Here is a 17,384-nt window from a genome sequence, read left to right as displayed (position 1 = left end):
TTGTCTCTGGTCCATTCAGTAAGCACAGGGACATGCATATATAGCTTCAGCAACATATGTTATGAGAGGAGCTTTGTACATGTTCGACAAAGAGTTGAGCAACATTCTCCTTCATCAGTATCATACAGAGGCTAACCACTAACCATTCTTCCTGTACACAATTTCCAAACGGAACAAGAAAATGGGGAAAATGCAGTGAAGTACACTCCACCACAAGGTGGCTTGCAGAGTGTAGGTTTTTGTGTTTCTAGAAACGTTTTCAGTCACTGGAGTTCTTGCAAAGGAATTACAGATATGTAACACTTAAGTTTACCACTGGTGGTAAACAGACACATACTGAGGTAGAAAGAAATGCTTTCAACCAACTGCACATATCTTATCTGGCACACAGTTCATCATCAATCATGTCACTTGCATGGATAAATTTGTAACAAAAATATCAATAAATCAGTCTGTCTTAATTCTACAAAACTTTACTTTTTAAGTGTCATTGTAATATTAATGATTTAGAAAATAGAAGTTGTATCCTTTAAGCTGGCAACTTCATTTAGAGAAATCAGTATATTACTTTCTTCACCAGACACAGTGAAATCACATTCTGGCTCCTTTTGTATTGTAATATGACAAAATATACATCTATGTATAATTACAGATGATAATCCATCGATACAATCCTCTCCAACAATGTATTTTACACAAAGGGTTAGGAATAATCAATACATTATTAAAAACAACACTCTTCCATTTATTATCTGCCATTGCTGGACACGTGTTACACAATTTCTTTTAACTATGCAAATTAGAACATTTGCATAAGATGAAAGCAGAGCCATCAGTTTGTGAGTCCACTGTTTTCCATAGTGCGTTATCAAAGGACAAAACTCTTTAACCACATATTAATAAATTATATTCACTTATTTGTTCATCAACTTATACTGCAATCTGATGGTGGAATTGCAGTTTAGAATAACACTGTTCACTTAAACACAACAGTATCAAGCATGGCTCCTAGACATTGCACAATATTAGTTGTCATTAAAATGTCCACTTTTTCTTCCAAATGTCGTTTTGGATCTTGCTTTCCCACATTCTTAATTGCCAACTGTTCAGGCGTCATTTTCTCTTCATCTTCTAATGCCTGAAAATAATTAAAAAATAAATTAACAACTTCAATGGAAAACTTACTGTTAGTTATTGAACAGTAATTTACACAGGCTAGGCATATTCCCTAAGGGTGACACCAAGTATCACTATGCTATCACATGTATGACACTAATTGTGTGATCCACGGATGAGAAATACAGTAGAAACACTGGAACAAACCTGTTCATATTTTCTGAAATTTGCCAACTGAGAGAATAATTTTAAAGAGTAAAATGAGATACTTTTCAAGTGTGTACTTTATTGGATCATTTGCTACACATTTCTAGGTTCAGATTTAGTGCAATGTTGGTACATCCTGTTTCCATTCTTTGCAGTAGCTCACACTGCAAATCCTTAGCCACTACTCTCCTATCACAACTGTGGTTTCAAGTATACTGATCTCCTAATGTTACTCACTCTTCTTACATAGCTGCCACTCTTTACAGTCATACTCATATTTCAAACTTAATTTCTTCACCCCATCTCATTTAATTTTGTATCATTTCTTATGAAAGAGTCATCATTAACCAGATATCTTGCTACATATTCCTCATTCCAAACAAGAAATGCAAACAGCCACAATAAGAGTGCAACTCCCTGGCAAGTGAGGGTCACTGTCTGCAATACCTTTGAATCCTTTAACTACTTTGGCTGCTTGGAGGCAGCACTTTTAAATTTGTCATCCACAAACTACATTTCTATAAAACTAATATCCTGGGAAACCTTTAAAATGAATTGAGCTGCTTGGGGGAACAAAATGGTAACCGCCAAAATCACAGTTTCGAGATACAGCACATCTAAAGTTTCAAATGATCTGCAAATCTGAATAATTTTTTTTGAAGAGTCCTTTTATTCTGTAGTGATTTTAACATCTATCTTCTACTATACAGACATAAATGAAACTCGGAACTGACTAAAACAAATGAAATATACAAAAATTATTACGTTACCATACACCATTAACAACACGTAGTGATAGAACATTACATATTAAATTTTACAGTAAGTCTTCAACACTTTACTGAAACTGCAAAATCATTCATCACTCATTACTAATGTCTTTTCATCCAAAACTGTTGACTTTAGTGACACGAAAAATCCATTGTGGGCAGGAGGTATGTAATTTAGGAGCGACAGGACGTCAGCAACTTTCTTCTTTTCAATAAGCCTCGGCCCATTGTATTTAAGTCAAAGTGTTGGAACTGGTCCTTGCCTTCCACGTTCCCTAAAGTTTATTTCATGCCAAATGTAATGATAAAATGTCTCGCTGATGAATAAAGATGATGGATATTCGGAGGTCACCTTCCACCCACATACTTTCCTGAGGTTGACATCTCAACCATCAACTTTCTTCTTTCTGAAGACAAAAGCTTCTTTAGAGTGTCGTATTTGATAGAAATCCTCTCCTTTCATATTATATACACACAATGGATTCTCCTTATCCGACTTCTTGATGATCTCGCACCACTGATCTGGACTGAACCCATCTTGTACTTGTCGGCGAACGTAATTTTCAATTGTACTTCAGGAACATAATGCTATGTACATGCACTTACCATTATGTTCGTGAAACATACTAAAGACAGTATATTTACAAAATAATATACCTTTGAGTCATCTGAATCTTTAGGAATCTATTCTGGATCCCTCTCCAAAATATTAGTATCATTGGAAGTATATTCCTCGTCTTCTGCCATGTTCACTGTAGCCATAATCTCAGAAAGGTTTTTACTTGCCGCCGTTCTCTCTGTCACTTACCATTATGCTTCCGCATCAGATGGTCAGTGGCGCTTACCATTAACCTTTACCCTGACATCTGTTGAGTGAATCTGGAATTACTAGTAACTTTCCTGCATTGTGCATCCCACAGGTGGTGTCATTAGCCATCTACCGCAAAATACACGGCGATGGCGCTTACCACTGTGTTCCCCCGAGCAGCTCAATTATAGATCATGTTTACTTATATCTTCAAGAGAACCATTACACCCTTGATCTTACTTCTTATTTAATCAAGTTATCTCATCTTTTCCTTCTGATTTTAACATTATATGCAATTTCTTCAGTACTGCAAACTATTAAAAAGAGAGAGAGAGATAGAGAGAGAGAGAGAGAGAGAGAGAGAGAGAGAGAGAGAGAGAGAGAGTTTATCAGCAATGATAGAATAGATTACAAATCAACACAGATTATCCATTATGGCTCAAAATGCTTGTAACCAAAAAACAAATTTAACTAGGTGGTAGGTACATGTGATCCTGCCACCCAACAAATTACTGCTAACACATTTAATTTTTTTTCTTGTTTACTTAAGTCAAATATTACATACAATAAAATGCAAAAGGTTTTCTTGTGGAATCTGCCCTCAGGATTACTAACAACAACATGACATTTACATCTGTTATGCTAATGTTACAGAATTTAAACACACACACAATAAAGTGACTTGTGGAGATATCAACTGGAGAGAGAAAAATTGAAAAAATATTCTTCAGAATTATATATTCATTTTAAGGCTAATGATCTGCCAAAGGAAATTCTATCAATGCAAACAAGAATTGTAAATGTTAAAACTGCACTGGGATGAATTCCTGTACTCTAAAGAGAAATCTGCTGTGGTGATTGTACGTGACAACTTAAGTGCAAGGCATTCTTGAGTGGCATGATTGGTTGCACACTATCAATGAAAGGAAGGGAGAGCTGGGTTCCTTCTGTATGTGGTTTATGAGTTTTATTCCTTAATAACACACTATGGAAAATAATGGACTTGCAAACCGATAGCTCTGCTTTTGCTTTATGCAAATGTTTTAACAGACATGTCCATTAATGGCAGATGGTAAATTCGTGTTTATTTTAATACTGTACTGATTATTCTCAATTCACAGGGTGAACTAAATTGTTGGTTACATGTATATTTTGTCACATTACAACACAAAAGGAACCCTGATCACCTTTTGACTTTCACTGGCAATGTGCAAACAATTACATCATCCAAACATGCCTTGCATGTAACTTGTCACACACAATCACCACAATAAATATTTGACTTAGAGCACGAAGTGGTGAGAAAGCCTGTTACCTCTTAAAATCACATGTGCTGTAAGAATTTTGTTTGTTTTTAATTTTTTTAAATAATTAAATAGCATGAATAAATATAAACTGAGCATAAAATGAAACAAGTTAACTACATCTTACACAACCAAGGAGCGTGTGTGCGCCTCAATCCCTCACCCCACTACACACCACGTGCGTACTCTATCTCTTAGATTAATGGATTCGTTTTGGAAAGCTATCAAATATTTCTTCTTTTTTGAGTGGTTGTAGACAAGTCAAAGCTTCTGCTACTCGGTGAGTGATCTCCTTCACTCATGAACTGTTTACATTCTGCTGGGACCTTTGTTGCCACATTTTAACACAGTATTTCATGCACAAGAAGCATATACATGCACCTCCAAGTGTAAAGATGATTGGCACACTATTTGAGGTTTTGTTCTGCTGTATAGTCATTAGGACATCTGTTGCTTTCCTTTTAACACAATTTTGCAAGCAGTCTAATGATTCGGACATTATTAATCTTCACTCTATTCCAACACACAGTTTATTCAATCTAATTACTTCGTATTCAAAAGACATCTACGTTGAAGATTCTGAGGTTTGTGGCTCTGACACTAGTCCTAATGTAGGGGCAATTGAGAAATCTAACTTCTGACATTTTGTTATTGTGCCTGTGTAACATTTTTCTCTACAGCTACCGTTGTAGCGAGTTATTTGGTATGTACTATTTTACACATTCATAAATGCATTTGTGTCTATGTGTAGTGAACAAAATTCCATGTTAGCTAGTTAGTTACATGTTCCACAGATCATTTTAGAATCACATTGCAAACTAATTTGTACATATGCTTACATTCTGATCATTCGTAAGCTTAGTTGTTTTTTTTTTTTTTTTTCGGAAAGACATAAAATATATACAGATGAGAGTTAGTAATTCCTACCCATTATCTTATACACATTACAGTAATGGAAATTCTTCTACAAAATAGAAGTTGTCAATGAGAAACTTCCTCAGTTGGTTATCAACTTTTACTTTGTTACCTGCCATACATTTTATGTCACTGGGTAAGTGATCAAAAATTTTTGCTGCAGCAGTATGAATCCCTTCTTGTGCTAAAGACAATCCTATTTTGGAGTAACGAATGTCATTCTTCCTTCTGGTATTGTAATTATGTACCTCTTTGATCCTTTTGAACTGCAGTGGATTATTTACAACAGACTTCATGAGGGAATAAATATACTATGAAGCAGTAATCAGAATGCCAAACACCTTAAACAAATGTCTACCAGAGGATCATGGGTGAACAACACATATTATTCTTGTAGTATGTTTTTGCACAATGAAGACTTTCCTTCTTAAGGATGAGTTACCCCATAACATTATTCCATATGACATAACTGTACAAGTGTACATTTTTCTGCAAAAGGTCTTTTCTACTATTTACTAACAATTTCTTACTCCTACAAAGAAACATTAATCTTTACCAATTGGTTGTAGAATACAACAGAATGTAAAATAAACTGTCTTGTAATGCAGTCAATCTTAGCCCTCACTGTCCTTAGGAAATCTAGAGGAAGACAAGAGGTGTATATTGATTTTGCTGTTGTAATAATTTATTGTGCTAAATACTCTAATTTCATAAAATAAATTCTAGAAATCAATATAAATGATACTCTTCACAATAATCAGGTACTCTACTCAATAATGTGGATTACTGGCCTTTTGACATACTATTCTTGCAGCACATAACAAAAATCAGCTGAAGTGTAATGACTGTATTTGTAAGACTGTAATGTTAGGATAAACCTAGGAATAAGTGTAAAAATAGCTACACCAAATAAAGTGCAAAATTATTCCACATTCCATAACTTAGCCTTATGAAGACTAAATCAGTGAATTTAAGAATATTGCCCCTACTCTTTTAAGGCAATTACGGAAATTCCAGCAAAAATAATAAACAGAAACGAGGAAGGACAACCATCTGTCTATAGCCGATTTGAGCATACAGAAATACCTAACAGTACTAGTTGCTGAATAGTATTTTTATCATTCCATAAAATTTCAGGTGTGCAGACACACAAATTCAGTTTCTTCTTCTACTATTTCAGCTGAATACCGTCCAGCCATCTTCAGAGTGAGCTGAGGTGACTAACACTCTGGCACTTGATCTGTCCTTTTAACTCGAGGACCGAACTACTGCGTCTGCGACCAAAGATACACAAGGCGCCAGAGACATTGACAGGCGGCAAAGAGGTGTAACATATGCATGGAAATTAAATCTATGGTTGTGCAGTTGATCCACACGGTGATATCGATGTGTCACAGAGAGCTGTACCGTCGCAACGTCTTTGTGATTTATTTACAGAAATGATTTTTCCAAGTTGGAGCTGCTATCTCTTAATTAAATTCGTCATCAACCGAATTTCAATTCCTTCTTTCACTACTGAGTCTCAGAAAAATGAAGTCGAGGATAAAATTTCGACATTATCGCACACCATAGAGTGCCCAGTGTCAATACAGTGCTCTGCCACCGAAGATTTATTAGGTTGTAAGAGACGGGTGTACCTGCAGTGTTCTGTGCAACTCTCCTGGACTGTATGTGTCTTCTCTTCGATGTATGAACGGCCGCGCTCACAGGGCATCTTATAAACCTCAGGACTCCAAAGCACCAAATCATCTTTTACGGAATCCAGGAATGCTGCGGTCTTTGGTGGAGGGCGAGAAATAACTTTCACTTTGTGTTTACAGAGGATCCGTCCTATTTTTGACAAAAGGCTTCCCACGTATGGCAGGAAAGTAAAGGATTTAAAACTTTCCGAGTCTTCTTCCGCTTTTCTTTTGCTCACTGTTGATTTTATTTGTAGTGCCTTATGTATCTACTGCGGAGAGTACCCATTGGCTTCAAAAACTCTTCTCAGGTGTAGAAGCTCATCCTCCAGAATGCTCATCAGCAATGACGTGTGCTCTGTGTACTAGAGTTCCAAGTACACTCACTGTCTACAAAGGATGGTGGCAGCTATTTGCATGTAAATATAAATCCGTATGGGTCAGTTTTAGATACACTGCATATCCCTGGTGCCATCATCTTTGCGCCATACCGACACATCCGCACACATCCATCTTTTGCGATCATGAATTGAATTTGTCTGTGGATAGAATTCAGATGATTTAAAAATTCTTTTAGCTTGTCTTCACCATGGGGCCACACTACAAATGTGTCATCAACATACCTCCAAAACACTGTGGGTTTCAAGCTAGCAGATTCCAGCACTTTCTCCTTGTAAGTCCTCCACAAAAAAGTTACCCACCAAGGGTGACAAAGGACTACCTATCGCAACACTGTGTCTGTTCATAAAATTCGTTACTTAATATGTTAAGGTCAAAACATGTTCAAATAAAGCTGAAATCTTTTTATTGAAAGTCTTTCCAATGAGAGACAATGATTCCGAAAGAGGAACCTTTGTGAACAACGACACTACATCGAGACTCACTAACATATGAGAATTTTTCAGGTTGAGTGATTTCAGTTTGTCAACGAAGTCCACAGAGTTACGTATTTGATGAGAGCATTTTCCCACCAGAGGCCTTAATAACGACACTAAATGTTTGACACAACGATAGGTCAGAGTGCCGATGTTGCTCACTATCAAAGATAGAGGGACACCATTCTTGTGGATCTTTGGAAGACCATTAAGCCTTGGAGGAATGGCACCACATGGTTTCATTCTTTGCACAACTTCTGGTAGAAGGGGGGAGGTGATCAGAAGTGAAGCAGTCCTCCTTACCACCTGGTTGGTGGGGTCTTTATTGATCTTCCGGTATGTGCTGTCACTCAGTAAACTGTTCATTTATTCACGATAGTCATCACGAGACATTAAGACAGTGGCATTACCTTTATCAGCTGGAAGAACCACTGTCTCAGAACCCTGGTGAATCTTATGTAGTGCAGCCCTCTCTGCCACAGGTATGTTACTCCTTCGTGGACGAGCCTTCATATCTGCTCGACAACTTTCGTGTCTTACCTCTTCTGCTGATTCCGCAGAAAGAGGATGAACAGCTTCTTCAATGGGACTGATGAAAGCCGGTACTGGTAAAATCTTTGGAGTTGGTGCAACTCTGTGGACTTCATTGACAAACTGAAATCACTCAACCTGAAAAATTCTGATATGTTAGTCAGTTTCGATGTAGTGTTCGTCATTCACAAAGGTTTCTCTTACAGAATCATTGTCTCTCATTGGAAAGACTTTTGATAAAAATATTTGAACATGTTTGGACCTCGACATATTTTTTATTCAATAACAAATTTTATGAACAGGCAGTGTTGCCATGGGTAGTCCTTTGTCACCCTTGGTGGCCAACTTTTTTATCGAGGACTTAGAGGAGAAAGTGCTGGAATCTGCGGGCTTGAAACCCACAGTGTTTTGGAGGTATTCTGATGACACATTTGTAATGTGGCCCCGTGGTGAAGACAAGCTAGAAGGATTTGTAAATCATCTGAATTCTATCCACAGACAAACTCAATTCACAATGGAAATTGAAAAAGATGGATGCCTTCCATTTTTGGATGTGTTGGTACGGCGCAAAGATGACGGCTCTTTCGGACATGCAGTGTATCTAAAACCATCATTGCTGACGAGAGCAGTCTGGAGAACGTGCTTCTACACCTGAAAAGAGTTTTTGAAGCCAACGGGTACTCTCCACAGCAGATAAATAATGCACTGCAAATGAAATCAGCTGTGAGCACAAGAAAAGCGGAAGAAGACACGGGAACTTTTAAATCCATTGCTATCCTGCCATACTTGGGAAGCCTTTTGTCAAAAATAGGATGGATCCTCAGGAAACACAAAGTGAAAGCTATTTCTCGCCCTTCACCAAAAAATGCAGCATTCCTGGGTCCTGTTTAAGATGATTTGGTGCTTCGGAAGCCTCAGGTTTATAAGATCCCATGTGAGTGTGGCCGTTCACACATCGGACAGGTGACACGTACAGTCCAGGAGAGATGCACAGAGCACTGCAGGTACACCCGTCTCTTACAACCTAATATATCTGCAGCGGCAGAGCACTGTATTGACATTGGACACTTTATGGTTTGCGATAATGTCGAAATTTTATCCTCGACTTCACCTTTCTGGGACTCAGTAGTGAAAGAAGCAATTGAAATTCGGTTGGTGACGAATTTAATTAATAGAGATGGCAGCTTCAGCTTGGACAAATCATGGAATCTGTCAATTTCTGTAAATACATCACGAAGATGCTGCAACGGTACAGCTCTCTGTGAGACATCGATATCACTGTGTTGATCGACTGTGCAGGATATGTTACACCTCTTTGCCGCCTATCAACGTCTCTGGCGCCTTGTGTATCTTTGGTCGCAGACGCAGTGGTTCAGTCTTCGAGTTAAAGGATGGAGCAAGTGCTGGAGCATTAGTCACCTCGGCTCACTCTGAAGATGGCAGAATGGTATTCAGCCAAAATATTAGAAGAAACTGAATTTATGTGGCTGCATGCCCGAAATTTTATGGAACAGTCTTTACGCTGCGAAAACATGAAAATACTTTTATCGTCCAGAATCATCCAGGCCTAAATACAGTCAACAACATGTTTCACCAAGGCTCTGACCATCTGTACATCCGCAACTACTGAATAGTGGCAGAGGGTATTTTTCAATGTAGCACACTTGGCAGTGTCTTCCTATTCTAATTATGTAAGGAGAGAGGAAACAATGAATGCTAAAAATATTTCTGCACATGCTGTTATTAGTTTCACCCTGTATATACAGTCTCTGCCCTAGTGATACACAGGGATATTTAGTGTATTCTTAGATTCCTTACTTAATACCAGTCCTTAAAACATTTTCAGTAGGCTTTCATGTAATAACTGGAACCCATGTTCAGGCTTCTGCCAGCTCAGGTTTCTCAGCATTTCCACACACCGAAATGCTCATGGTATCAATAGACCCCACAGGCACCTACTTTACTGAATGATGTAAACTGAAACTATTTCCTCATGCATAGCCTCCATTTTCTCCATTCCTTGGACCAATCTCTTAGTCCCATCCCCACTCCCTAACCTGAGGGCGTGTTTAGGCTGCCACCTTGCTGCTTGCCAGCATGGCACAGCAAAGATGAAGCAACTTGCTGAGCCTTCCCAGCCTATTTAATCAGTGCCATCACTGCTTGCTATCATCCTCACTAAGCAATGCTATCAAGCTGGTTTGTGTTTCACGTGTGACCATTGCCACAGATCCTGAAACTTAAGCTGTGATTTCTGTTTCAAGGTCACTCCAACAGTGCTATGTTTGACTTTGCTAGTACTCGACTTACTATGTGAACAGATGCAGTTTAACTACTTCCAACTAGCAGTGAGGCTGCAGCTTAAATGTATAAAGTCTCACAGCAAGATGGTATGTGCCACCAATAAGGTATCAGCAGCAAGGCTGCAGCAAAAACATACTCTTACTGTTTCTCTCCTATCACTTTCCACTCTACTACTCCTAGTCCAAATCTTTTACTTACCTACCCCTATCCCCCTCCATATTTCCATATCCTGTCACACCTCTCCACTTCTTTCTCTCTGTTTATAGTCACCTTTCACTCCTCATTTTACTATTTCCACTGATAGCCACCTGCTCCTCCCTCACTATCATACCCCCATTACCTCATCACACTCTCCTTGGCTATGTATCTAACATCTCCCAATTGCCATAAGCCTCTCCTTTCTGACCGACACAGTCAGCCTGAGCAATCATTCTAACAGTTAGTACCAAAGCAGCTGCAGATGGGTGCAGTTGTATTGTTAAAATGTGCATTTCCACTGGAAAAGTAGTACAAGTTTAAAAGCTAGTAACTTCTTTGGACTGTTACTTGTTTCTATGGACCATGTACCACTCATCCACAGATGAGTATTCATCTTTCCTCATTTTTGTTTATTACTTTCTTATCTATCACTGCATCACAAGAGAAACTGACAATATTGTTACAAAATATTTTGGCACTTTGACCACTTGCACTAGAGGGAACAGAAGAGAACATATAACAGGGATGAGCAAGAATTCTGCATGAATTCAGTGCTCTCACTCACATGCAGAGTTCTGTTGCCTGGCTGCACACTCCCCCTCTACCACACCATGCTATCTGAAGGGGAAGGGGAACAAACTGAAAATTACACATTTAAATTTAGATGGCAATGCAACTGTGCAAGGAACACTGAACATCTTGAATCTAGCTTGGTTTCAAATTTCATAACAACACAGATCACAAGTACAAAACTTTCCAGTAGTATTTCCTTTTAGCACATGAAGACATAAAATTTATATCTGGTAAAAAACCAGGCACTCCGTTTGGCATGTAATCGTGACTTAGTTTCATAATCAAAAAAGCCTTTTGTGCTCCTATGTTAATTATAAACACTTCAGATTTGCAACCTCATTATGTAGATGTGAAAACTCTTTCCAAGGAAAACAATGCAGAAGTCCTGAACAGTTTTATTGTAAAAGAATTATTTTAAATGGGAACTGTATTGCAGATCAATCGGTTCCATCTGCACGTGTACAGGAGGGATTTTGTCAGTACTAGCCCCTTCCACAACACAATTTTCTTTTTAATGCATCACCACCAAATCAGAAGTAAGTTTTTTCTCATCTTGCTTCATCTTACTGCAGTTAGTGCGCAGTCCAATCCATATAAATTGAAGTCAACAATCTGATCTGGATATTTTACATCCCTGCTTTCCTTTATCCTTCAGAAACTTAACAATAGTGGGCCATAAATCGAAAAATCGTTCCAGGCGTATACCTTGACTTTAACAATTTATTTAATTCGTGTTCTGTAGACCCATTAGCGATAAATCCCTTGGGCCTAGAACGTGTCATTTACGTAGATTTGAGACATTTGTTTATAATAATAGGTTGTACAATGAATAATATATTACATAGAAAAAATGTTTACAAGAATTGGTTTTTATAAAAACTTACAATAGAGCAAAATCAAATTCACATATTCTCATACATAAATTCGTCCAGTGAGTAAATGATTGTACTTAGAAGATACTGTTTAAGTTGATCTTTAAAAGTAGGTGGATCAATAACTGACATTTTTATTGCCTGAGGGAGAGCATTAAATATTTTTATGCAAGAGTAGTGTACTCCTTTTTGCACCATACTTAGATTCTTTTGCTCAAGATGTAGATCATTTTTTACCCAGCACCATCATAGTTATTATACATGCTGTTCATTTCAAAAAAGGAATAGTTTTTACACAAGAAACACATGAGAGAGAAAATGTACTGAGATACTATTGTGAGTATTCTCAGTTCTTGGAAGAGTTTCTGGCAGGAATGGCTGTAATTGACACCACACAGAATCCTAATGACTCTTTTCTGGGGTATGAGGATTTTGTCTGCCTTTGGCTGGTTTCCTCAGAATATAATTCCATAGGCCATCAGGGCATGAAAATAACCAAAATAGGCAGCTTTCAAAGTATTTAAGTCACTGGAGGAAGCAATCATACGAATAGCGTAAATTGCTGAGCTTAGTTTTTTTATATAGGTAAGGAATGTGTAAGGACCAGTTCAGATTGCTATTAACAAGTAGACCCAGGAACTTTGTTGACTCCACTATTGCTAAATTCCCATCATTGTATTTAACATTAATCTCCCCTTCGATATTTTGACTTGTATGGAACTGAATCCATTAGAGGTAAACCAGTTAAAGGTCTCCTGAAAAATTGCATTTACAGTGATTTCAAGATTAGTATTTGTTGAATTGTCTACCAGAATCGTCATGTCATCAGCAAATAAAGTAAATTTTATCTTAGCCCTTGTACGCATTGGAAGGACATTTATGAAAATAAGGAAAAGTGGAGGACCCAGAATAGAGCGCTGTGGGACTCCAAAGTTTATTGTGCCCAAGAAGAGGACACTGGTTCCCCATTAGTGTCATTTACTGTGACTTTCCGTCTACGGCCCTTTAAATAGGAGGCAAGCCACATCCCTGCTTCTCCAGTTAACCCATAAAATTCTTCCTTTCTCTGAAAAATCTCATGGTTCACACAATCTAACACCTTAGAAAGCTCACAAAAAAAATTCCAGTTGGAGACATTTTATTATTGATTTAGTCAAGAATTACATTGATGAAAGAATATATTGCATCTTCTGTTTAGATGTTTTTCTGGAAACCGAATTGACTTTTATTGAGAATATTGTATTTACTAAGATGTTCAAGAATCCTTCTGTGTACAAGTTTCTCGAGAATCTTGGAGAAACAAGTTAAGAGTGAAATAGGATTATAATTGGTTACTTTGTTTCTGTCACCCTTCTTGTACAATGGTTTCACCACTGCATATTTAAGTCTATCAGCGGCAATTCCTAGTCTCAGTGATTCATTAAAGATGTGGCACAGGACTTCACAAATGAAAATGCGTGTGTGTTTCATCACTTTGATAGAAATACCACCAATACCAGTTGAGTTTTTGTTTTTCATGGTCCTTATTATCTTCTTAATTTCCTCAACAGTGACAGGAGGCACGCTAATCTGGGGTGTTGCACGAAGTCCACTTCTTTGTAAAAGATTCAGAGCCTGATTTATAGAACCATTACACCCTATTTTATCCACTGCAGTCAAAAAATGATTGTTGAAAATTTTTGCCAAATTTTCACCTTTATCAATGATATTCCCATTATGTCTAACTTTAATATTTTCTGCATATTTTGAGTAACTACCAGTTTCTCTTTTAATAATACCTCAGGTGGTTTTTATTTTGTTGCCAGAATTATCCATTTATGATTTGATGAACATACTTTTTGCCTTTATCAGAACTTCATTTAAAGTCTTGCAATACCTTTTATAATGAGCTCTTATTTCAGGATCATTTGTATTTCTGAGAGAAACATAAAGCAGTCTATCAGTCCTACATGATGCTTTAATTCCTTGGTGTGAGCCACTGTTTTCTGGTATGGCTCTGGTACTTGTTCTTTGCAGTTCTTAGAGGGAAGACAGTTTCAAAGAGGCGCACGAATTCATTTATAAATAGGTTAAATTTGTCATTGACTTTCAGTGCTCTATAAATTGGACTCCAGCCAATGAGTTGAAGATCATGAGATTTTCATTATTAATTACCCTAAATGACCTTTTACAGACTTTGTTCTTCTTGTGTGGGTATATATCATTGATAGCAATTGGCCGTCACACTCTGAAAGACCATTTAGGACTTGTTTTACTGTTGCATTGGTGTTTCTATTCTCATCAATGAAAATATTATCTATAAGACTTGAACAGTAGTTCGGAACCCTTGCGGGGAAGTCTACCATGGGTGTTAGGTTGTATGTGTTCATTATATGTAGCAGGTCAGCTCTACTACTATCATAATCTCGAAAGTTAATACTACAATGAGTGACAGGGTCTTGGTGCTAATTTCTATACAAGCTTCAAAATGCTGATCCAAACAGTATTTGCGAACTTGAGAGATCTATACATTATATTCTTTTTTACATATATAATTACACCACCCTTCTGCACACTGTTTCTACAAAAGTGAGAGGCAATGTGATAGCCACCTAGATTCAGTATACTGATACCCTCCTTTACATGGTGTTCAGTAAAACAAAGGCATTATCAATAGTATTACTGCCACTAATATTCATTGTCAACAGTTCTAGTTTACTTCTTAGCCCCCTTATATTTTGACGGAAAATACAAAGTTTGTCACGTTTGGAACTGTCTTTTTGAGGAAGTGAGTTACTAGGTATCAAGATGGGTGAGTTTTTGCACGCACTCTTTAGATAATTGATCTTTTGCTGAGTGTCATTTCTGACTGACTTACCTAAGTCATGGTTTTCCCCTTTTTGTTGTGAAACCATAAAAAATCTTGATTTAGTAGAGCAGGTTTCCTAGGCCTCAAGCTCCTCTTTTTATTGTAAACTGCTGCAGGCCTTGGTTACACTACAGTAGCTTTGATGGAGCACTGTGATCTAGTTGTTGATCCTGCTGCAGTTAATGTTAATGTTTGCAGTGCTGTAGTTGGAGTTAATGACACTTCCACTGATGAAGGGGCAGTTGATTTTGTAGAAACTGAACTTGACAAATCAGCTACGTCAATTTCTTTACTTGAATTGTTTCTCAATTTATCCAAAGTCACTGCAGTTGTACTACTCTGTGATCCTGGATTAGGTTCCACCATATATACTGCTACTGGTGGATACTGTGATTCATTGAACTGATTTAAATTTTCTAGTATTAAGTCACACAATCTAGATTTGCCACTGTTGTTCCTCTGCATACCATGTGTTGTGAAGTCTTCTCTTAGATTGGCAGATTTAAGAAAGCTCACATTGCAGAACAGTCTGCACATTTTCTCAATTTTACGATTTGCAATTTCTGTTTCTTTATTTACGCAAGATGTTTTTGTTAGGTCATGTCGCTCAGAAATACCAACAATAGTTATTTTGAGTGCTGGCACACACTCTAGCATTTTCCTTCAGATCTCTTATTGCATGTTTCGCTTTTGTTTTCATATACATCATTTGCTCCAGCTATTATTATAAATGAGTTATTTGAACCCGAGTCTTTGTATTTATAGATATCTTTTCTAGCAACATGCAGAGGCGCACCTGGTTTCACTAGACCCATAACACTTACCTTTTCCATTTCTTCTTTCAGTATTTCAGCTAGCCCTCTTCCATGACTGTCTGAGAATAAGTAAATATTTTCTTGATTTACTTTCCTATTTTCAGCCCTGTCATTTTCCCCCAGCAATAAAGTGTTCACCTTATCATCACATTTGTTTCTAATATATAATGTAGTAGTCTTTTCTTTGCTGCCAGAACAAGTTTAATGTTTCTCATCGAGATCTTTTGCCGTAAGGTATTCATGAGAATTTGCAATGACTTACTTAATTTGATGTGAAAATTATCTGTAGAAACTTTCACTTTCATTAATGTTTTAACAACACATTGTTCAAGGGCTTGCATCATATGCCATGAAAAGCTCGTTAATGGCGTTGCACTGATCACTACACAAACACGTATTATTGATTGCAGTGTAATTAAAACTGAGTGCGACAACACAATTTGAATGAACCCACCGTTGAGCTTCTTCACACATACGGAGTCCCTGCGTTACATTTTCTCCACATACATAACACTTAACACCATTATTTTTGTAATTTGAACTGTAGTGATTTACCACTACACCAATATGTGACGCCATCTTGTTCTACCCGCAAGTGTACTTTATGTTCTTTGCACTAATACATCTCCATACACTTTGTTCCATTCCATCAAAAACTGTCAAAACTGACAATATAATAATGCGTGGAACTTCAGAAAATATACTATCTGTGCCAGCAATGCTCCATGCCCACTAATTTACAAGAAAGTGCAATGAATCTCTTAAAATTCTATAGCAACTTTGTGATACCTATCAATTATGACACTGTGTGCTAGATATTGTGCATTCTCATCCTTTCCTTCTGTGATTCACATTTATTTTTAAAGGCTGAGACAGTAAATCGATAGAGTACCTAGTTGTGTGCAAACGTCCACTTGGTCTATAAACTTCCCTTATACCATGAATAAATAATGAATGGTAAACAGCACTAGCCATGAAACTTCCTGGCAGATTAAAACTGTGTGCCCGATCGAGACTAACTAGCCTGCGAACGGCAAAGGTCCCGAGTTCGAGTCTCGGTCGGGCACACAATTTTAATGTGCCAGGAAGTTTCATATCAGCGCACACTCTGCTGCAGAGTGAAAATCTCATTCGAGCACTAGCCATGTTTCTGTGAAACTAAAGAAAGTCAGACAGACCCCAAAATGTTCCACTAAATGCTGGAAGTGCCGTGTCGCACCGAGCTACTAAATGGACTGTGGCACTGTACTGAGCAAAGTTGAGACATGCCAAGCCTCTAACTGCAGGTCAGGAGCATGTTGGGCATGTGTGAAGATTTGCACACAATGGCTGACATGTCACATAGAACAGCAATGGGGAACCACCCCACCTGTTGCAATTACTCTCTTGTTAATAATTATTTCTCCACCTATTTTCCAAGTTTCATCTAGTTGCTTGCATAGTGCACATACAATATCTGCCCGAATCTTTTAAAACATCAATCAGACAGATTCATGTAGGTTTATTATTCACGCTATAGTTTTCAATATGCAGATGCCAACAGTGCATTTAGTTTTGCTGGAAACTATG

The 17,384-nt window shown here is 37.6% G+C and overlaps 1 protein-coding gene across 3 annotated transcripts in view; it reads right to left on the bottom strand.

Annotated features, from left to right (window-relative positions):
• Positions 1 to 721: 721 nt before the first annotated feature.
• LOC126335279 (26S proteasome non-ATPase regulatory subunit 14) overlaps positions 722 to 17,384 on the bottom strand; it is a 34,133-nt gene continuing 17,470 nt past the window's right edge. For all 3 annotated transcript variants that reach the window (XM_049998346.1, XM_049998345.1, XM_049998344.1), the window contains exon 6: positions 722 to 1,138. In XM_049998346.1, coding sequence (XP_049854303.1) covers positions 977 to 1,138 — 162 coding nt within the window. In that variant the 3' untranslated portion in view covers positions 722 to 976. The remainder of the gene's footprint in view (positions 1,139 to 17,384) is intronic.

The sequence above is a fragment of the Schistocerca gregaria genome, chromosome 2 (assembly GCF_023897955.1).
Source record: "Schistocerca gregaria isolate iqSchGreg1 chromosome 2, iqSchGreg1.2, whole genome shotgun sequence".
Lineage (NCBI taxonomy): Eukaryota > Metazoa > Arthropoda > Insecta > Orthoptera > Acrididae > Schistocerca > Schistocerca gregaria.
This window is presented reverse-complemented; position numbering and strand designations above follow the sequence as displayed.